At 38.9% G+C, this 22,512-nt stretch overlaps 1 protein-coding gene across 1 annotated transcript in view; it reads left to right on the plus strand.

Moving 5' to 3' along the window:
- Positions 1 to 22,512, plus strand: part of Dnah14 (dynein axonemal heavy chain 14) — a 322,248-nt gene that overhangs the window by 73,833 nt on the left and 225,903 nt on the right. Inside the window, 7 exon segments of the mRNA XM_029559013.1 lie at positions 709 to 899; positions 3,630 to 3,875; positions 6,457 to 6,578; positions 10,618 to 10,789; positions 17,850 to 17,954; positions 18,039 to 18,157; positions 18,948 to 19,022. Of these exon segments, the coding sequence (XP_029414873.1) occupies positions 709 to 899; positions 3,630 to 3,875; positions 6,457 to 6,578; positions 10,618 to 10,789; positions 17,850 to 17,954; positions 18,039 to 18,157; positions 18,948 to 19,022 (1,030 nt within the window).

Raw genomic sequence — 22,512 nt, forward strand, 5'->3', positions numbered from 1 at the left:
AAACACACACATACATACACACATACACACACACCCCACACACATACACACACACACACCACACACATACATACACACACATACGCACACACCATACATGTATATACATATATATGCATACACACACATACATATATATATATATATATATATGTCAGTGAAAATCTTGGAAACCTTATGCTCAGTGCCATAATGGCATCATTTTTCAAGATAACTTGGGCCTGATAGGCTCGGGTTTTAGTCATTAACCATTAACTGTAATTGTAGTTTTTCTATATTCTAATCTTTAGTTGATGTTACAGAAGGATGATGTTAGTAAGGCACCTCGTTTTATATTTAGTGAAATTAAAAAGTGATAAAATAGAATTCTATATTTTTAAAAATAATTTCTTTATGTCTGTTTTTGTGTATGAATGTATTACCTGCATGTGTGTAAGTGTACTCATGCAATGCCCACAGTGGTCAGAAGAGGGTGATAGATCCCCTGGAACTGGAGTTACAGATGGTTGCTAGCCACCTTGTGGGTGTCAGGGTTTGAACCCAGGTCTTCTGCAAGATCAGTCAGTGTTCTTAACCATTGATCCATCTCTCTAGCCCAAAATATTAATGTTATATTAATTAGAAAGTTTTAAAGAAAAACTCCCAATTTGTTTGGTTAAAAAATATGATGAATGTAATTTAAGTTGACTGACTTGTGGTTATTTATAGGTTTACCTAAAAATGATATGGTTACGCACCTTAAAAAATCAGTGACAGATTTCAAACAAGAGCTGCCTATCATCATAGCACTGGGAAACCCCTGCCTCAAGCCACGGCACTGAGAGCTTCTACAAGAGATCACTGGAAAGTCAATTTCCCTTGATAAACACCTCTCAGTAGAGGAACTTCTATCTCTCAAGGTAAATAAGTTTGAAAAGAATATGTTAAAATAGTACAAGAGGCCAGTTTGAGGTGCACACAAGTAAGCGTTCAGAGAACATAAATTAGAAACCAGGGAGTTGTGCAGAGTGTCTGGGAAAGTAAGGGAGTTTTAGATAATAATTGATAATAGTTTATGAATGCTCCCTCTAAAACCATAAGCCAAAATAATCTTTTCTATAAGTTGCCTTGGTCATGGTATTTTATCATAGCAACAGAAAAGTAACATATGTTCAAGCTTTATTCAAAATTAAAGTGCCAAAAAAATGTTTCTCCGCCTCCCAAATTCTTTCCTTCTGCCCTTCCTCCCTCTCCATCCCTCCCTCTGCCCTCCTTCCCTTGGTTATTGGCAACTCATTCTTGACACTGCTTATAGTAAAAGTCATGAGCTAACATTTGCTGCTTTTCCTGTTGTCTTCTCCTCTATCTAAATCTCTTGTTCTTTCCTGGCTTACTGCCAGAGCCTCCTAACTGGTTTATGTACCAAAGAGGAATTCAGCAAGAATTCAGTGACAACAGCTGAGTCGCTTCAAAGCAACATGCTGAAAATCTCAAACATGTCCAACATTGTCATTTCAGTATTTTGGATCATAGAAATGATCGCACAACTTAGGTTAAGGCTGAGAATTTAGAAAACTACAAGCAGGAACATACAATAAAAGTCAGGATGAATAGACAACACAGGGCAGCAACTGATGGCCTACATGGATCAGTGTCCCGTGATATCCCTGTAGTATCCCTATGAGCCATCCCTGCCTTAATAATATGATGGATAGTTCAAGAAGAAAGTCTGCTGGGGCCGGGCGTGGTGGCGCACACCTTTAATCCCAGCACTTGGGAGGCAGAGGCAGGCAGATCTCTGAGACCCAGGCCAGCCTGGTCTACATAGTGAATCCAGGCCAGCTGCAGCTACAGGAAGACCCTGTCTCAAAAAGACCAAAACAAATTTTTTAAATAAAAATAAAAAATAAAAAGAAGAAAATCTGGTACAGATTCTGGAAGCTATAAATCAGTTGAGCTTGAACAAAAGGTGAACAGAGTCTTCAGCTATCATGGTTCATAGCCCTGAGCTAGAAGATCCCACTCTTTAAGTCATAACAGCAGAACAGATGAGGAAGCAATCATCTAGGAAACCCCACTGAACTCTTCAGGGGTTCTGAGTGTGGGAGGGTTGGTCAGCCACTATAAACCTGCCAGCTTGGGCTGGAGATACAGCTTAGTGGTAGAGCCTGGCATGCATGAGGCCCTAAGTACAACTCCCAACACTACAAAAAGAAAAAATATCTGACAGCTTATCCAGATTAATGCAAATGCCAAGTAGATCCAAGTAGAGTCGTCCTTCATTTACAAAACCTACCTTTCTTGGGCTTGACCCAGAGATGAAAAATCATGCTGCAAGATTTTCTAGGCTAAGCATTAGCCCTTTCAGAATCAATGCATCCATTTATCCGTACAATAATTTGTGATGTATGGCAAATATTCTGCCAAAGAGGTGAGGGCTCTTGAAAGCCTGTGTCATGAAAAGCATGTCATAAAGTAAACTGGGAGATGAGAAAGAGACACTATCACTTTATTTGCACTCTAGAAAGTTTTCCATTCTAAGGTAATGATCAATAATTCATTATAACCATTAAGATTCAACTAAAACCTCACCAACATCCCGAATAATTTGAAGACCCACCTCTATCAAAGTTTGACCATAAAGACTTGACAGAGCTGGATTCATGTGGCTGAAGTTTTTCCTTAACTGTTATCTGTGTATGGATTTCATTTTTAACAATCTCAGAGTATATTCGGCACAAAGGTTTTTCTTCAGCACCAAACTTGTATATAGTATTGTGACTTTTATTTATTTAGCTTTTATTTACTTCCAGTGCTGTTGGTTAAGTCCATAAGCAGTCAGCCTATCCTACTACTTTTATGCCATTTTTGGCGACCTGTAACAAATGGTGAAAGTTAGTCATGCTTGGTTCGTAATCCCCACTTAGCTGCACTACCAAATCATAGAGATTAAGCATCATTTTTTAGCCCTTGGAGATTACATACTGCATTCCGTTTCCTAATCAAGGATAAAAAAAAAATCCCAAATAACTAATTCCGAAGACAGAGATTAGGAATCTTTCTGATATTCTAGGATGGTGAGTGAATCCACAGATTTTTATATCAGTATCTTGTCTGGGATCTGGCAGTCAGTGCTCATGGGGTGAAGGCCTGTATATATTCTATTAATGCATTTACGGAGACACTTATCCCTGAGGATACCTGGTAAAGAAAAAAAAGGGCGGAGAAATCTGGGCCCATCAGATGGATGGACCTGGATGAATATACTCTAATACTCTAAGATTCTTTATAGAGTGAAAGCTTATCACAAAGTAAGAAGTTGGCATCAGTGCAGAGGAAATAAGGAAATACTACCATCTGCACATACATAGAAAGTGTGTATTATTTACAGACTGGAATAAGAGGAAAATTAGAAATTTTCATAGATTGTGAACAGAGGGAAGTGGGTAGAATGAGTAGACTCTAAAGGGGCCACATCAAAGGGGGCCGTGAAGGCTCCGGTGGTATGTGAATCTCACTGCAGTCAGACCTTAGTTCTTCTGATGAAACCTTCTGAATAACCTCTCAAGACATAGGTTTAAAGCTTCCTTTTACATGCTTTGGAAATGATTTGCTCCACTGGCTATTAAAGAAAAATTTCTTCATTTTAGATGTTTCTATATGAAGGTAAAATAAATGAAATATCGATCTCAGCAACTAATGAAGCTGCTCTTGAAAAAATGCTATTTAAGATTATCGAGCTCTGGAATGCCTCTCCCTTACATTTAGTTCTTCATCACACAGAGGCCTACTCTATCCTAATCATTTCATCTATAGATGACACAATAGCTCAGCTAGAAGACTCTCAAGCCATTCTTACAACAATTAAAGGATCTTCCTATCTTGGGCCAATTAAGGTAAATACTAGGACAAAGACTTGGAAATGGTTTCCTTTTTTACCATCTCTCTTGTTAATTTTTGCTTTCTATAAATTCAATTATATGAATCTTTCATATGCTTATATAGAAGATGGAATACTTACTAATGTGAACAATAGGAATAATGTATAGAAACAGTAATTATTCTTAAGAAAATGTCAAAGTTTAATTTGGACACACAAATTTAGATCATTTAAAAAATTACCCCCCCAATTATGACTTTTTCCAGATGCATTCAGTATCTCATAATAGTTCATAATAAGTGGATAGCCCCATATCTAATAAATTAGCTAAAATTAATTTAAGAAACTTAATCAACCAGGCGTGGTGGTGCACACCTTTAATCCCAGCACTCAGGAGGCAGAGGCAGGCAGAGATCTGTGAGATGGAGGCCATCCTGGTCTACAAGTGAGCTGGAGCTATAGGGAAATAGCCAGGCGTGGTGGTACATGCCTTTAATCCCAGCACTCAGGAGGCAGAGGCAGGCTGATCTCTGTGAGTTCAAGGCCAGCCTGGTCTACATAGTGAGTTACAGGACAGCTGGAGCTACAGGGAGACCCTGTCTCAAAAAGACCAAAAAAAAAAAGAAAGAAACTTAATCAGATATGTACTGATACAGAGCTTTTCAATAACAAAATTAATATAATTAATCATACACATATCTATATCCATATAGATATGTATACAGAGAGTAACAGAGAAATCTGTATTCAACAAATGAAATTCACATTATTTGTAAATATATGAACATTTAGGGGAAAATGTCATTTAGGCAGGGATCAGAGAAAAAATTTAATGCAAGAATAATAATTATTTGTTAAACAACATATAGCAAAATAAAAATAATATTAAGAAAAATATCAGAAAAAATATTCACAAAAGAGAAAAATTTTAAAGAATGGTCTGAATGTATAGGAAACATAATTAAAATTTTTAGCTTTGGAAATAAGCAGCAAGAACAGAATTACATAGCAAACCTTGTCCCAGCTACAGCCTTGTGAAAATGAATAGAGCACTAAATGCCTTTATTGAAAATAAAAATGAATTTAGTAAGTGGTAAATTTGGCATATACAAGAAGCCGAAAAGAACTCAGATATGCATACACAAAGATTTCTACTTCCAAGTAAAATCAAAGGAACCTAATTTACCATCCTACCTAAAATACTCAAACCAAATCAGAAATAAAAAATATAGAACAGTGGTTTTCATTAACTGGACATCAATGAATGAAGGACAACGTTCTCAGAGATACAAGAAACAAGGAATTAAGTCCAGTTTGCACTAACCTGCTCCAGGGCTGAGGAGTCTGCAGAGCGTAGCCCTCTCCTGACCTGAGGAGATGCTGCCGAAACTCTGGAACAGGAAGATTAAGAACTAGGGAGAACTAACTTGTGCAGGGTCCCTGCTCATGTATTCAATTGATGTGTCAGTGGCATGATGCCAGGCAGTCACTTGAAAAGGTGGGAGGGAGCTAGAGGGAAGTGATTACACCAGAGCATAAGGAGTCCTTTCAAGGGAGAAGGAACGTTTGCTATCTTCATTGTGGCCATCATTTCATAGGCATAAAGAGATGTTGAAAATTATAAAATTGTGCACATTAAATATGTGCCATTTACCTTGCATCACAATTTAACCTTGATACAGCTATCAAAATCTAGAGGCAAGTGTAGAAGACTATGCTGGTAATACCAAAAGATAAGTAGAAATTAGTTGAACATGAGTCTTTTTGAAGCATCAGTAGGATCAGCTAACCTACTGGGTTTTTTTGAAAATTATTTTTATTGTTAATTAACTTTTAACCACTTTCTCATTATCTTATTAAATGTACTAGTTGGAAAAAAAGTTGTATACAATGGAATTTTCTGAAGAAACAAAACCTACAATTATTGACATAAAACCTCCCTAGAAGTCATTGCTAGTTTTTTGGAAAATTAGGTCATAAGACAATGTACATGCTACATTTATGTAAACTATGGAAGGTATTACATGCGTATGTACACCTGTGCAGAAAGACTTAAAAAATGGACTAGAGCTGGGCGTGGTGGCACACGCCTTTAATCCCAGCACTCAGGAGGCAGAGGCAGGCAGATCTCTGTGAGTTCGAGGCCAGCCTGGTCTCCATAGAGAATCTAGGCCAGATGCAGCTCCAGGGAGACCCTGCCTCAAAAAGACGATAAATAAATTAAATAATAAATTAATTAATTAGAAAAAAGAATGGACTAGGGTAGCGTACGTGCCAAACTCTTGGTTACAGTTCTGTGACAGAACCGAGAAGTACTGAATGAAACATTCATGTAGTTTCCATGTATCTCTGCATGTTACTCAAGTCTTCTACAAAAAGGCTTGTCTATCATATAATGCACAAGAAAACTGAATGAACAGTACAGCTTAAAACTTCACAAACTAAATATAATTAGATTTCATTTATGTGACCCTCTGTTAATCGTTTTCTGTTATGACAGTGAATGCTAATTACCTTACCTCAGTTTCTATTATGTGACTCTTGAGAGTAATTTTCATATATTTATATTTTTATGTCTGTTTTTTAATCTTTTGTAGGCTCTTGTGAGTGAGTGGGATCAAAAGTTAAATCTCTTTTCTTATACCCTGGAGGAATGGATGCACTGTCAAAGAAATTGGCTTTGTCTTCAACCAATCTTTAATTCTTTAGAAATACAAAAGTAAGAAAATTTAAAAATACCATATACAGGTAAAAAATACATAGTGGGAATTTTGGTTTCTATAATCTTTGAGAAATCATCTCTTCAATTAAGTAAACAAATCCAATCTAGCGTAGTTTGAATGAGCAATGTCCACACAGGATCACAAGTTTGAATATGTGGTCCGGAGCTGGTGGTGCTGTTTGAGAAGGTTATGGAACCTTTAAGAAGTGGGGCTTGCAGGAGGAAGTGAGTCACTGAATGTGTTTAATAGCTGTTCCCACTTCCTGTTCATGTTGTGCTTCCTGACTGTGGATACAACGTGACCAGCCAGCCTCCTGCTCCAGAAGCCATGTCTTCCCAAGCATGATGGAATATATCCCTTCAAACTGTAAGCTAGAATAAACCCTCCTTCCCTCTCTCCCTCCCTCCCTCTCTCTCTTCCTCCTTCAACTTCTTATTGTCAGGTATTTTGTCATAGCAGCAAGAAAAGTAACTAACAGACCATCTGTACATGTAAGAATGTCACCTGTTAAGCAGTTATTTCCTCATTTATCAAATTACAAGAATCTTTATTTTTAAAAGCTTAATTTTCTTAATTGCCAATATAAAGCCTTAAAAAACTGAAATGCCTCCAATACATCATTATAATCCTTAAGCCACAATATTATGTGGGAAGATTAGTGTGGTTTTGATGTGAATAATAAATATGCTTAGTAGCATTCATACATTGATAAGAATTTCTCTGAACCAGGTAGAAAAGAGGGACTTGGCATTGAGAAACATTTCATTTTCCATTTCATTCATAACACTTAAACTAACTGCTTCTAACCTTTAAAAGTGATTAGTCTTGAGATTGCTTAAGTTGAGACAAATGAGTTATCTAGGCAGAATTTAAACCACTGACCTAGAAGCCATTCTGAAATAAGGTAAGAAATCATGGAGTATGTCATTGGAAGGCCTTAGAGTGGTTGGAATGATTACCAAGTTAAATACTGTGAACTTTTAGGAGGAGCAAAGGAAAACTGCTAAATGTTACAAAGGAGAATTGTTCAGATGTAACTATTGCTTTATAGGGAACAATATTTATGTTTGCTACACATGTATAGTTCTTGTTATATGAATGCTTGGCATTTTTGTGTTACCCCATAGTTTCTCTGAAATCCACATACCTAAGAAGTATACCATTTTATGTTTGCCACAGCTTTGATCTTTAAGTCCAAGATGTAAATACTGTTTCTTACTAAAGGTCTTTTTTTAATTAATGGAGAGACCAGACTCCTAGGTAAGAGAGTTTGAAACATCACTAAGCTGTTCTTTTATAAAATTTGTTGAGATCGGAAAGGTGGCTTTTAAGAGATGCTGGAGGTATTTATACAGTAAGTCTAACATAAGAAAAACAATGAATCAGTAATAGACTTTTAACTAATGGAGAAGGATGAGATCAAATACCAGGGGGAAGGGTGTGAAGAAGAGAGGAACATGAGGTTCATCAAAGGGAGAAATCTAAAATGGGAATTTGTGAGAGTAAAGACTATTGTAAGGACTGTGTTAGAACCTCCCAGAGAGATAGGAAGGGTCCTTAATGGGGGTGGGGGAGTAGTTCAAAGTGCCTTCTGTGATGGGATTTTTTTTTTAAGTGATAGAAATGTATTTCCTCACAGCTCCAGAATCAAGGTATTGGCAGGTTTGGTTTCATGTAAGACTCCCCTTACCTTATAGATGGCTACCAGACTTTTTCTTCTGTCTTCACAGCGTCTTTCCTTTGTATGTGTCTGTGACCAAATTTTCTCTTCTGACAACACTAACCATACTATATATGATGGGATTTTTGCTGAGTTGCAGAAACATTCAACACCATTACCCAAGATGGGAAATAGGATAATGGTGAATACTCATTGTCTTAGAGTATGGGAATATTAAAAGTTAGGCCTCTTTGTAGGAGAATTCTGAGGAAGCCTTCAATGGCTGCACAGGGAAGACATACACAAATACATGACTATCTTGGACCAGTGGTTCTGCCCTTCCAGTAGAGCATTTTCCAAAATCCTGAAGCATTCATTGTTGTCATAAAGGAAGGGTTACTACTGGCATCTAGTGGGTAGAGACCAAGGATGCTGTTAAATATCCAACAATGCATGGAAAGCCCCCACCATAAAAAAAAATTAACAGGTAAAAAATGTCAGTAATGCTGAAGATGAGAAATCCCAATAGAGACAGTAGTGATAGATGTTTCCAAACTAGAGTTATCTAGAAAGATCTCCAACCTGAATGACTGTTAATCACAACAAAGGAATTCCTGAAGAATATCACTTGTAATAGGAGCCTGAAAATTGGTTGTAAGAGGTCAGCTGGAAAGAACCAGAGAATGGAGCAGTACAGTTCCTGCCGAGGGGACTCAAAAAGCCCAGCAATGCATTCCATAGATATTTGCCATTCCAAAAGGTATTTAAGAAGCAAAAGAAGACTCAAGGTGACACTAGCTGAATGAACAACAATAAAAAGCTTTCCCTCTGATTTCCTTCCTACCTCAACTTGCAAACCAGGAGGAGCTCGAATCAGGTTGGAGCCATTGTAGATGGGAGTGGGACTATAAGTGAGCAGAGAAAATGCAAGAACATACAACTCTCTAAAATATTTCCCCCATTCAACTCCAGTAGCAGCAGAAACAAACTTAAACATCAGTTGATTGTGCCACACATGGGTTTGGTTGCTCTTAGCCAAGGGTTAAAAATAAATATACTATTCTGCAAAAGAACATTTCTATATCAGGTCTAATACCTGCCTTACATTTCCTTATCATCTTATTAGAAATAAAAGCTGAGGTCCACTCCATCAAACTACAGAAAGAACATGCCACCAAAGTGAAAGTAACTCGGCAAGGCAGATTTTACTTTTGCAAAAGGGTGTCTTACGTAGTCGGTCAGATGCAGCAAGCACACAGGACTTGGAAGCTTGGTGGACTTTAATCCCTAACTCAAGAGGACCATGTCTTCTCCCCATTGGCTGGGATCTGACCTCATAGTCTTTCCTGGTTGGCTAGTTTAAAGAATGAGTGCAAAGGGAGAAGGGCTTCAACACCCCAAGCCACCAAGCTCAGTAATGCATCAAGGCATTTCTTTAAACAAAAATCTTACACAGTGTGGTAGGATTAAAAGATTAGAATTCCCTGTCAAAAACCAAGTTCCAGGTTTTATAGGGTTTGTTTGAAAGAAAAAACTAATATTTAATGATCCTTAAAATATCAGGTTGCTTTAATCAGCCACAGAACTGAGGTTTTATTATTACGCTGCAGTACTCCTGCTCCTGGACTGAATGTTCCCTGTGCCTGCACTTCAGCATCATGTATCTTTCAAACCCAGATCCTGTTGCTTCTGTAAAGAAGCTTTCCTAGGATCCCAGTGAAGTTTCTTTTGTTAGTTGGCTTTTCTGCTGCTGTGACATAATACCTGAGTGACTCAACTTATGAGGGAGAAAGGCTTATTTTGGCTTATAGCTTTGAAGGTTTCAACCCATGGTTGTTTCACTGGTTGCTTTGAACCTATGGGAAGCAGAGTTCATCATAGCAGGAACATATGACAAGAGCGTTTCCCCTCATGGTACTGTGGCCAGGAACAGAGAGACAAAGGAGTTGGAGTTTAAATGTCTCTTTCAGGGCACACGCCGATGGCCTAAGTTTCTCCTATTAGGGCCCCACCTCCCAAAAGTTCCACCACTTCCTATGGTGTCAGGGGTTGGGGACACAATGGAAACTGTAGTCCTCTAGCACACAAATAGCTTTTATTTATTTTATATAGAATTTACATCTATTTTCTGCTGTTCATTAAGTATAATATTTTTAAGTGATAGTTACATGTATAATTTATCCTGTTTTTTTTTTCTTGCCATATACACTGCTTATAAAAAATAGACAAGATCTTCTATGGCTGATCAAAGAAAGGAAATGTATCAAAAATTGTCTTATAAACTCAACTTCAACAATGTTTTGTGGCAAATGCATTTAAATTATAGATTTTAATTATTTTAAAGAAATATTTACATCTAATCTTTATTTTTAAAGGGAGCTCCCAGCAGAAACAAAACTTTTCTCCCATGTGATTGTCATGTGGAAAGAGATAATGTCAAAAGTACAAAACAAACTAGATGCTTTGCATATAACCATCTCTGTAGGAGTCCTTGAAATTTTGAAAAATTGCAATATACATCTCGAATACATAAAGAAAAGTCTTGAGGTAAAACTATTGCAATCCTAAAGTGCAGTCATGTAGCTAACAAAAGTGCTGTAACATACGGCAGAAACTAACACCAGTGCAGACTTCCTTCACTCTCAGTGCAGCAAGTTTTCTAACCCTCACTTCCATTTTTGACTTAATGAAAACACTACTGTTGCTAAAAGGGGAGAGGCCTTCCCTTTTCCTCTATAGTCCTGACAACAAACCAAGGTACGACTCCAGTGAAGTTCACCCAGGGCAACCAATGACTTTTGGGGGCTTACTTGCAGAAAGCCTGGATGAAGGGCTGCTTACAGGAGTGTGGCTGCTTCCCCCTCTAATGCCACACTGGAAAGTCTGCACACAGTGTGAATGATTAGCATTCCCATGGCCTCATAGATGGAGTCCCCTCCCTTAGTCCTTCCTAGCCTAAATACTCTGGTCCTGCCCGGAGGCCATGTGCAGTTAGGGCAGAATTGCACACAACTGGTTGGAAGGAGTGACTAGATACTCAGGTGAGGGTTCCATGACCCTCCCAACCCTCCTTTTATGTGAGGATGTCAACACTCAACAAGCCTAGCTGTGATAATCCTTTGTAAAGGGTTACAACTGAACTCCTGAAGATGGCCTCTGTGTGGCTCAGAAGATAGTCCTGTAGTACAACTACCAAATGTATGACCTCATCTAATTCTCAAGCAAAGACCCAAGCTTTTAAATACTGATGCTTTTTGGGTTTTTTGGTTTTTTTTTGGGTCTTTTTGAGATAGGGTCTCCCTGTAGCCCCAGCTATCCTGAAACTCACTATGTAGACCTGGCTGGCCTTGAACTCACAGAGATCTGCCTGCCTCTGCCTCCTGAGTGCTGGGATTAAAGGCGTGCACCACCATGCCCAGCTAATGTTCTTTTATCTTTAAGTTGAGACTAAAAGTACCCCCCCCACCAGCTTTGTGATGATGAGGTTGTGTTTAGTTATTTAATGAGGATTCCTTCTTTTGTTAATAGCCCTGCTATTACTAAGTTGATAGGTTCAGCAAAAGCTGAATAGCTCTAGAAACTTATAAATTAAATTACTAATTCCATATGTATTTTTACATTGCCGGAACATTAAATTGTTGGCTAAGCATTTATATCATTAAATACTGGGTTCTAATACTTGAGTTTCACACTGTGAGGTATGTAGTCACCTCACTTCATAAACCACGATTTTTTTTTTTTGAGGCTTTTATCACTTTTCCTTAGCGCAAGTTACAGTAGTTGTGATTACCCCATCAAAATATACTCAAGCAGTCCCAGCCTACAGGAAGCTCTTTACCTAGGCAGATTCTATTTGTAGAGCTTACGGTCTGGAGAGGCATAAGAAGCTATACCCAGAATAGTGCAGTTAATACCAGTTTATGAGGCAATCACTATGACAATCTTCCCAATTATTTCTAGCATATCTTTGGATTATTTCAAACCAACAGTCTTTCATTTAGTCATGTATTGAGTACCTGCTTTATACCTGTCACAACTGCTAAGTGTTTAGACTACAAAGATAAAAAGATATTTGACTATTACAGAACTCAAAATCTATCATAGGGGAAAAGTAAAGACAATGTGCAATGTGATGGTTGGTTGGCTAAGATGACAGTATTCAAGGAGAGGAGGCCCCATCACCTTTCCCACCAGTATACTCACTCAGCCTGGGAGAAGTTCTAGCTGATCTGGGGCTTAAAAGAAGTATTGATATCAGCTAAGTAAGAATCAGAATAGCGGAAAATAAGAGGGTGGGAAGAGCCACAAGTGAAATGGAAGAAGTGTGAGATGCAGAGCCATGAGCACATCACCACAGGCAGAACCTGGACCTCCAGTGGAAAGTAGTGGGGAGAGAGGAGATTCTCCCAGGGAGCTAGGGACAGCTGGTAAAGGGCCTGGAGTACCACAGTGAGTTTTGACGTTTTCAGGAGGAGCCACCAAAGGATTTTAAGTAGGAGAGTGAGATCGTCTATTTCAGAAATAGATACCACAGTAAAGCATCACCATGTGCAGTACACTGCCTTAGCTTGTTTCCCATTGCTATGAAAGATACCTAATTCTGAAGACTAGGGAGTCCTAGAGCATGGAACAAGCATCTGTCGAGGGCCTCAGCCTGCTTCGTCTCAGGACAGAAAAGTGGAGGGCAGCTGGTGCATCTAGGTGAGGAGAAACACAAAGGACAGCTTTCTGACACGCTGCTACAGCAGCAACAGCCTGTCCCACCAGAGCAAGAGCTCCATTTGCTTCTGTGAGACTTAACCCTTCTTGGAGGTCCCACTATCTCTCACCACCATGTTGGGAAACTAATTTCAACATAACTATCCCTCCAGGTATAGAAGGACAGTGTGTGAGTCTGGATTTGTTTGGTCTGGTATTGAGGGGCCACATCTGGTGATATTCTCTCTCTCTCTCTCTCTCTCTCTCTCTCTCTCTCTCTCTCTATCTGGATTTGTTTGGTCTGGTATTGAGGGGCCACATCCGGTGATATTCTCTCTCTCTCTCTCTCTCTCTCTCTCTCTCTCTCTCTCTCTGTGTGTGTGTGAGCTTAACTCAAACTCACTGTTACTACATAGACCAGACTGAACTCGCAGTCTTCTGCCTCTGCCTCCCAAGTGCTAGCATTATAGGTGTGGCCACAACCTCCAGATGTAATGGCCTTCCTGCTGGTAGTCTCAAGGCAGCATATGGTATCACGTGGAGGGCACATGTGTGTCTGTGTGTTTTCAGATCTTTTAGATCTTTCAATTATAGAGCTCCATCCTGATGAGCTTATATAGTTTATACAAATCACTGCCCCACACCCGAGTCAGATTAAGTTTCTACCATTTTCATATCACTACCACATGGGGATTAAATGTCAACAGTGAAGCCTTCTGAAACACACTCAAACCATATCCAGACCATAATAGGCAGTGAGATCATCTACTAGAAGTCTAGGTAAAGACTAGAAATACTCAGTAGCTAACATGACACTATAATGAGGATGAAAGAAGGCAGAAGCAGGAACGTCATCTGGGCAAATAGAAAATGAAAGAAAGTTCCCAGGTTTCTGACCTGGTCAGCAAAGCAGCAGTTACTCACAAAACACACAGTGTTACTAAGCTGAATTCGTTTATAACTGAATAAACAATCAGCCTGATTCTTAGCGTTAAGTTTTAATAGCAAAGTAGATGGGCCCACAGAGAGCTTGTTCCTTCAGATCTCTCTTAGAACTCTCCCCAGTCAGGCCTAACCCATAATTTTATTCAAAACCATTTTCCAGCAACAATTGGAGTACTATAAGCTTAGATCTACCCTTATCAGAGAATCTTAGATTGCCCTTTGATCTCTGGGCCTAAGATATTTCACACACACTTCAGTTACTCTGTTTCACTGTCTTGGAAGGAAAATTGGGATTCCTCTGTGTATCACCCCAACCCCCAGCCCAGGTCTCAAGAGCAGATGGCTCAGTGAGCTTGTTTGCATGAAACAGCCTTTGGTGCAAGTTTGAGTAAAAGTCTTCAGTCAAGAAGTCATTCCTCCAAAAACAGGTGGGAGCTAGAGGAGGCCTGTGTGGAAACACGCTTTGTGCATACTAAAGATCTAAAGGCTTTCGGGACATTGAACTGAGCATCTTCTCCTGGCTGTTGGGTACAATGGCTTCCCCTTTTCCACAGTTTTACTGCCCACTGTTTCAGTTACCCTTAGCGCACTGTAATTGGAAGATATTAAATTGGAAATCCCAAGAACAATTTTTAAGTCTTAAATTACCAGTAGTTCTCAGTAGTGATGCAATTTCAGTCCATTCCATTCAGAACATGAAAATCATCCTTTTGTCCAGTGTGCCCACATTGTACATGCATCCTGCACCCCATTCATTTGGTCGCCTCCTTGGTTATTAGATCAGTTGTTGCAGTATCACAGTGCTGTGTTCCAGAATTACATGGGGTTCACAACTACCCATGGTCCCAGGCATCCAGAAGGATCTGATCTGTAGATGAGTGGCTTCTGTGTATGGATCTGGCTGGAGAGTGGTCTGAGCTAAAGACCAAGTGGTTATCTGTCAAACAGCTCAAAAGCATCACGAGTAAAGGAGTGTTGAGGATAGAACTCAAGAGGTGCCAGTGTTAAGCAGTAGGGGACAAAGGGCTCTTGAAAGAAAATATCAGGTAGCTGAGAGATGGCAGAAAAGCAGAGTGCTGGGGAGATGATCCATCAGTAAAGTACTTGTTCAACCTCAAGCCCTTGAGTTCAGAGCCCCAGCACCCACATAAAAGTCAGTGGTGTACATCTAACTCTAGGTGGGGCAGTGGTAATGGTGGGGGCTAGAAGCAAAGACAGGTGGATTCCTAGAGCTTGCTGGCCAGCCTGTCTAGCTCGAGATTCACTGAGAAACCCTGTCTGAAAAAATAAAGTGGAGATCGATAGAGGAAGACATCTGATGTTAACTTTTGGCCTCACAAGTGAGTGTACACCTGCACCCAAACACACACACATGCATACACTAAAAATGTAAAATAATTTTTTAAGGAGGACAGAGTCAACAGTCAAAAGCTGTGGAAGTTCCCCGAAACATAAGGACTGAGATACCCCTGATAAACTCCTTAGGGCCAGACAGCAGCACGAGAGAGGTCTGAATAAGCAGGAATTTTGAGTTAATAAACTCTGTTTTCAAGAACTTTGAGATGGGTGGGAACGCAAATAGCTAGAAGACACCACAGTGAGGAGGGGGCCTCCTATCTTTTTGTTCTTAGAGAAATTTAATGGAAAGTGGAGGCCTGCTGCAAGGCCTAGGTTGAAAAGAGGCGTGAAGATAACGGTGTCTTAGGCTGGCATAAAAAAGTGGTTATCTCTTTCTGAAAAGAAGGAAAGATGAAACTAGAATGAAGTTGTGGGGAGGGATGGGACTCGTAGGGACTCGGTGTAGTACAATGTGAGATCCTCTGTGGAGTGCCATGTTCTCTTGGTGATGACGTCATAGAAACAGCAGAAAATTGCAAGTGTGGGAAAGTAATGCTAAAAATACCCAAATGCGCTGCCTCATTATGAGAACAGGGTGTGTAAGTAAATGTGGGTTGTTTTTTCTTTGTCAGCTTGCTTTTTAGTTTTCATTTGTTTTAGTTTTGTTTTATTAAAAAGTAGCTTAGCAGGGCTAGAGAGATGTCTCAGTGGTTAAGGGCAAGTATGGCACTTCCTAGGCCCCAGGTTTAATTTTTAGCATCCACAAGCGGCTAACACCTATCTTTAATTCCAGTTCCAGTGAATCTGACACCCTCTTGTGGCCTCCATAGGCACCAGGCACACGTGGTACACTTACATACATGCAGGCAAAACACCTCATATACATAAAATAAAAAATAAAATCTTAAGGGCACTATATGTGTGCTGTGCCAGTGGAGGCCAGAAGAGGGCATTGGATTTCCTGGAACTGGAGTTGCAGATGGTTGTTAGCCACCGTGTAGGTGCTGGGAACTGAACAGCCAGTACTCTTTTTTTTTTTTTTCGTTTTTTTTTTTTTAAATAATTTGAGAATTTCATACATGCATATAAAGTGTTTTGATCAACTCCATTGCCCATTCCCTCACCTCCAACTCCTCCCATATCTCCCATCACTTTTTTCTGATAACTTCATGTACTATTTCTTCTTCTTTGATTTATTTATTTTTATGGGGCTTTCAGCTACTGTAACATTTCCCCCCTCTAAAGAGGTATACCTAAAATCTTTTAAGGATTAGATACAAGCTCCCAAATACTTTTGACATTTTTGGCCTTTGGAACAAAGTATGTTGCTAAAAGGCCCAAGAACAGTGTGAGTTTTAGCCGAGAAACTGGATACTTTTCTTTGGGATCTTTTTACCCTTAAACTGCTTACCCTATTCTTATCACACCATCCTCTGAAGAGGTTACCCAACTTGCAGATAGAGAATTTTGACACAGACTGCTCTGGCTTCTTCCATCCTGAACAGGGACGCAGGGTGAGGCAATTGGGGTACCCTTGAATCCTTAATAGAAGATGTGAAGGACAAGTAAAGGCAAGAGAAATTAGCATAACAAGTTCTAGACAGGGAACTAGAAAAAAGTCAGAACAGGGCAATTTTCAAATGTTCATATGAGAGTCCACTGGAGTTTCTTGACAAGGGCTTCCAAAAGCATGCCTTTATTGGGTCCTCCTCATTTGTCTTTTGTTTTCCAAGGCTGGAATTGAGAGTGATGGATTCAGGATTTGTTTTCACGTATTTTGATACCTGTTGGAGTGGTTACAATCAGTGTCAGTTCCCTCTCAAAGGGTTCAATAGGGGGAGAAACCAAATTTATCCATCATTTTAGAACAATATCTGGTTGTCTCCCTTAGCTGCAGGTGGGCACTACAGTATTGGAGACTAAGATTTGAAGTCTTACATCTGAGCAGCACTTTCTGATTAGGAGCAAATCATCAATGAGAAATAATTGCCTAAATAACTTTTTTTTTTGTCTTTTTGAGACAGGGTCTCCCTGTAGCCCCAGCTTTCCTGGAACTCACTATGTAGACCAGGCTGGCCTTGAACTCACAGGGATCCACCTGCCTCTGCCTCTCGAGTGCTAGGATTAAAGGCGTGTGCCACCACGCCCGGCAGAAATAATTGTCTAAATAACTTTTTATATAGTCTTAAGCCTAATATCTGGGAAGTGTAATCCCTTGAACTCTTAAAGAAATACACTGATGACTTTACTCTTTGGTTATACTTTCCTTTTGGGTGTTTAAGACCATACAGTTGGCCCAAATAAATAATTTATTTTTACACTTAAGGTCATTTGAGGATCTGTTCCTCAGGGGTCACATAGGCTTAGGAGGAGCTTCTGGCTCCTTTCTTTTACCAGTTCCATCTATGTGAAGATAAGTCAAAGGTCCTGCACAACCATGTCTAGCAGCCAGTACTCTTAACTACTGAGCCACTTGTCCATAGCTCAGCATTCACTGAGCATGGCTATAATTTTGGCTGGAACTGCTGTGCACACTACACCTTTAACACTGCAGGCCCCAGTGAGCTTGTGATTCCCATCATGGTTAGGTGTGATTCTGAATTACATTTCTTCTGGCTTTGGACAGGATTACCTTGAAATTAAAAGGATGATTTTCCCACGATTTTACTTTCTCAGCAATGCCGAGCTTCTCAATATTCTAGCTGGCAACGGAAATCCTGAGTATGTGCAGGTGAGAGTGTTGTTCTGTTCCGTGTTGTTTCCTTACTTGCTCAGGGTTTTACTGTGTTGCTGACATATGTTTTCTGATTTATAGCCTCATCTTCTGAAATGTTTTGGAAATATAAAACACATGTTAATATGGAAACAAGAAATTGGCCCTCCTGCTATAAAAATGCTCATATCTGCCGAAGGAGAAGGTCTCGTGCTGCCAAAGTATGTGAAATATGCTAGGACTACATGCTTAGACTGTGACATCTCTGTTTCAGTATCTGCTCTGAAATCGCTGACATTTCATGTGAATTTGTTAGGCAAACTATTTGTTCAAAGACAATGTCCTTAAGCACATATGCTTCGGCCTTCCCCTCTGCAGCCCTCTTCGCACTTTTGCTTTTAAAACTCTGGATACCAATCTGCATCTACCTTTTACTCCATCATTAAACTCTGCCACAAGTTTCCATCTCTTTGAGTAAGAAGGAAATGGCTATTTTGATGTTGCTGGTCTTGTTTCTATTGAGGCTTCCACCTGCCTCTGGTTTCCCCATGGTGGGTTCTCAGGCAAATGCAGCAAGCCAGGGCCTTCTGTTCCACTGTCCTATGTACCAGCTCCAGCAAGGCCCTTGACCTCCAGCATTGGTACCTGGTACAGGTTTAACTGAAAAAAAAATTGCTGTACCCAAGCCTTCTTACCCAACAAAGCCCCTAGCCCAATTTAGGTATTTAAAAAGAGCATGGGGAATTCAAAAAATATTATTTATTTCTCATAAATTTAATATTTTACATGGAATCTAATTATTATATGTATTTCCTAGTTTTGATATCAGAATGCCCTAAACCTATGTTTTACAAATAAAAATCAAGAAAAAACTAGTAGAATATTACAGTCCTTCGACCCATAAGTAATATATGCATAGAAAATTTAATTTACAAGTTTCTCAAAGAACTGAGTTGTTAATTAATTGACATAATATTATAGTAATTTCATAATATTTTAAACAAATTGTAGGAAAATTCGAGTCAGAACTGCTGTGGAACAGTGGCTGGTAAATGTAGAAAAAAGCATGTTTGATGTGGTAAAAAAGTAAGTACAATTTTTAAATCTTAAAATTGTGTAATATGTGTGTATGCACACATACTCTCACAAACACACACATATATAAAACACGTGATTAACTACTAATGTAAGTGAATGTTAAGAGAAATGTGGAGTGGACTTTAATAAAGGATGATGGTGAGTGATGGGGAAAAAAATCATTTGTGACGTATACATAGCAGTATCAGTGTAATCATGGGCACCATTTGGGCTGATTTTGTTCACATGTATGTTAATATTCGTGGGCATCTGAAAACTGGCCTAGGACCTGACCTCAAGTCGACCTCTGCCTGCTTTTAAAAGATCTAGAACTCACTTCTTTGTATTTCTGTTGTACTTTTACTTCCTCAAATTGCTTTCTTGGTTTGGATTGTGGGGTGTGAGCAGTGCTGGGGATGGAACCCAGGGCCCTCCACATGCTACTTGAGCTTTTTTTAAATCTTTTATTTTTATTTTATGTGTATGAATGTATTGCCTGCATGTGTGTAAGTGCCCCCAGGTAGTGCAATGCCCATGGAGGTCAGAAGAGGGTGTCGAATCCCCTGAAACTAGAGTTTTGGACCATTAGTGGCCATGTGGGTGCTGGGAATTGAACCTGGGTCAGTGCTCTTAACCGCTGAGCCATCTCTCTAGCCCCGCTAGTCAGATTTTCTACCACAGAGCTAGTGTTTTAATATTGTCTTCTTTATTTTTTAATCTGATATTGCTATCTACTTACAGTGAAGAAAGTATTTCAAAATGTGAACTTTTAAAATGAATCTGACTAGAATAATTTTATTACATTTCTAATTATTAATAGTGGTTATGGAAAAGCTGTCTATATGTTTTCATACTGTATTTATTAATATTCTGAAAAACAATGCAAGGTCTTTAAAACTGAGCTGATTATTATTACTTACATAAAGTAATTATTGATATGTTGAGACTCCCTTGCCCTAGTTTCTATCCTTGGGTGGTAGGTGATATGATATGAACCAGACATCATCTTACATGCAAAAAGGCAATTTTGCAGACCAGAGACCCCTGAAAAAATGTGTAAGCATTTAGATAAGATAGGCAAGCCATTGCTCAATTATTGCCCTATGATTTTTCTGGCTAGACAGTCATCATCATAACAATAATGGTATTAATGTGCCTTTATTTGTAATTCTTTCTAAAATGTTACTTTTTTCATGATATTTTAGATGACCCATTTTATATAGTGTTTGAAAAGTATAGATAAGAGTGGCCATCTTTTTTGTTCATAATTTTTTGGGGACGCTTCTATCTTTGATCCTGATGCTTAGTTTCTGGAATGTACTCCTAATCAAAAGATCTCTTGTTCTGTTCACAATTTGAAAAACTATAAAATGTTCTATCTTAAATGGCAAATAATAGATGAAAATTATGAAATGATTAAATCAAGGTAATTAGCGTTATCTCCTTCATCTTTGGGGAAGTACATTTTTAAATCTATGGACATTATTAACTATAATCACCATGTTATATAACATCCCATGAATGATAGATTTTACATTTTATTTCTCCTTTTTTGTTTGATACAGACTTTTTTTTTTTTCTTTTGGTCTTTTAGAGACAGGATTTCCCTGTAGCCCCAGCTGTCCTGGAACTCATTATATAGACCAGGCTGGCCTTGAACTTACAGAGATCCACCTGCCTCTGCCTCCCAAGTGCTGGGATTAAAGGCATGCACCACCATGCCTTGCGACTTTTTATTTTTAATGTATGCTTTTATTGAATTTTTGTGCATGCATACAATAAATCTTAATCATATTTAGGCCCCTCCCCCTCTGCACTCTCACCCCCCCACTGGATTTTATGCATTCTATCATATATATTAAGGCCTGGATTGAGTCAAACTTTTGTACCCAGATATCCCTTGGTGTGTGTCCATCCACTGGAGTCTAGTCAACCTATCTAGGATCACATCCTAAAGAAGACCAAGTCTCCCTCACCCAGCAGTAACCAGTTGCCAGTAGTTCCTTGACTAAGGTTGGGGCCTGCTGCCCATGAGTTCTGTACCCTTTGACCAGCATCTCTCCATTTTTCATCCTTTGCACACATCCCCTTCCCTCTGCTTCTGGTAACCACCTTCCTACTCCCTAATTCTATGAATTTAATTTTTATATCCCTCATAAAGATACAAGATCATTCAGTGTTTTGTCTTCTTAGACCTGGCTTAATTCACTTAGAATGTGTCTCTCCAACTCTATATATGTTCAAAATCTGAGTGGTATTTTGATAGAAGATAGATGATGATGATAGATAGATAGATGGATAGATAGATAGATAGATAGATAGATAGATAGATAGATGGTAGATAGATGAAAAGTAGATAGGTAGATGATAGATGTCAAATTTTCTGTGCGTATTCATCCGTTGATGGGCACTTAGTTTACTGCCATATCTTAGTCAGTGCGCATGGTGCAGCAGATGTCCCTTCAGCATACTGATTTCCACTCCTTTGGCTGTATTCCTGAAAGTGAGCTTCTGGGTCATATATTAATTCCATTTTCAGTTTTTTTAAGGAATTTCTACAATTTTCCATAATCACTGTATTTTCATTCTTACCTGTGGTGCTTGGGTCATCTTTTCTGCACATTGTCACCACTTTTTGTCTTTTGTCTTTTTAATAACCTTTCTAACAGGTGCTCAATACCACTAGTTGCTAGGGAAACTAATGAGTTACTATATCACCGTAGTTCTAGCATTTCCCTAATAATACTGTTGTGCCCTCTCACATGGATTAATATGTTAGCCATTTGTATGTCTTCTTTTGAGTAAGTCTATTCATGTTCTTTGACAAATTTCTAATTGGCTTGTTTGTCATCTTGTTCTGGTTAGTGTCTTGTATATTTTGAGTATTACCCTAGTGTCAGATACATAGTTGGCAAATACTCTCTTCCATTTCATGGGCTGTCTCTGCTCTCTGTTGCCTGTGCTGTGCAGAAGCTTTTCAGTTTGAATCACTCCTGTTTATTTTCTTTTGCTTTTGTTGCATGATTTCAAAGTTATATCCAAGAACATTTTGATAGATCCATGTCATGAAACTTTCCCTATATATTTCTTCTAGTGGTTTTATAATTTCAGGCTTTATTTTTTATTTATTAAGCCTTTATACCATTTCGAGTTGATTTTTGTGCATGGGATGAGAGAAGGCTCTAATCTCATTTTTCTGCATGCAGATACTCAGTTTTCTCATTTATTGAAAAGACTTTCCACACACACACCCCATTGTCTGTTCTCGTGACATTTGTAGAAGATCAACTGACCATAAATGTGTAGGTTTATTTCTGGGTTACCTGACCCATGCCATATGAGTCTGTTTTTATGCCAATATCGCATTTTTTTGTTGCTATTGCTTAGTAATAGATTCTAAGTTAGGTAGTCTAATGCCTGGGCCTCTTTGTTGTTGTTATCATTATTTTTGTTTTGAAATAGGGTCTTGCTATGTGCCCCAGCTTCCTTGAACTTGTGA

This window comes from Nannospalax galili, unplaced genomic scaffold (assembly GCF_000622305.1).
Source record: "Nannospalax galili isolate Female #2095 unplaced genomic scaffold, S.galili_v1.0 scaffold368, whole genome shotgun sequence".
Lineage (NCBI taxonomy): Eukaryota > Metazoa > Chordata > Mammalia > Rodentia > Spalacidae > Nannospalax > Nannospalax galili.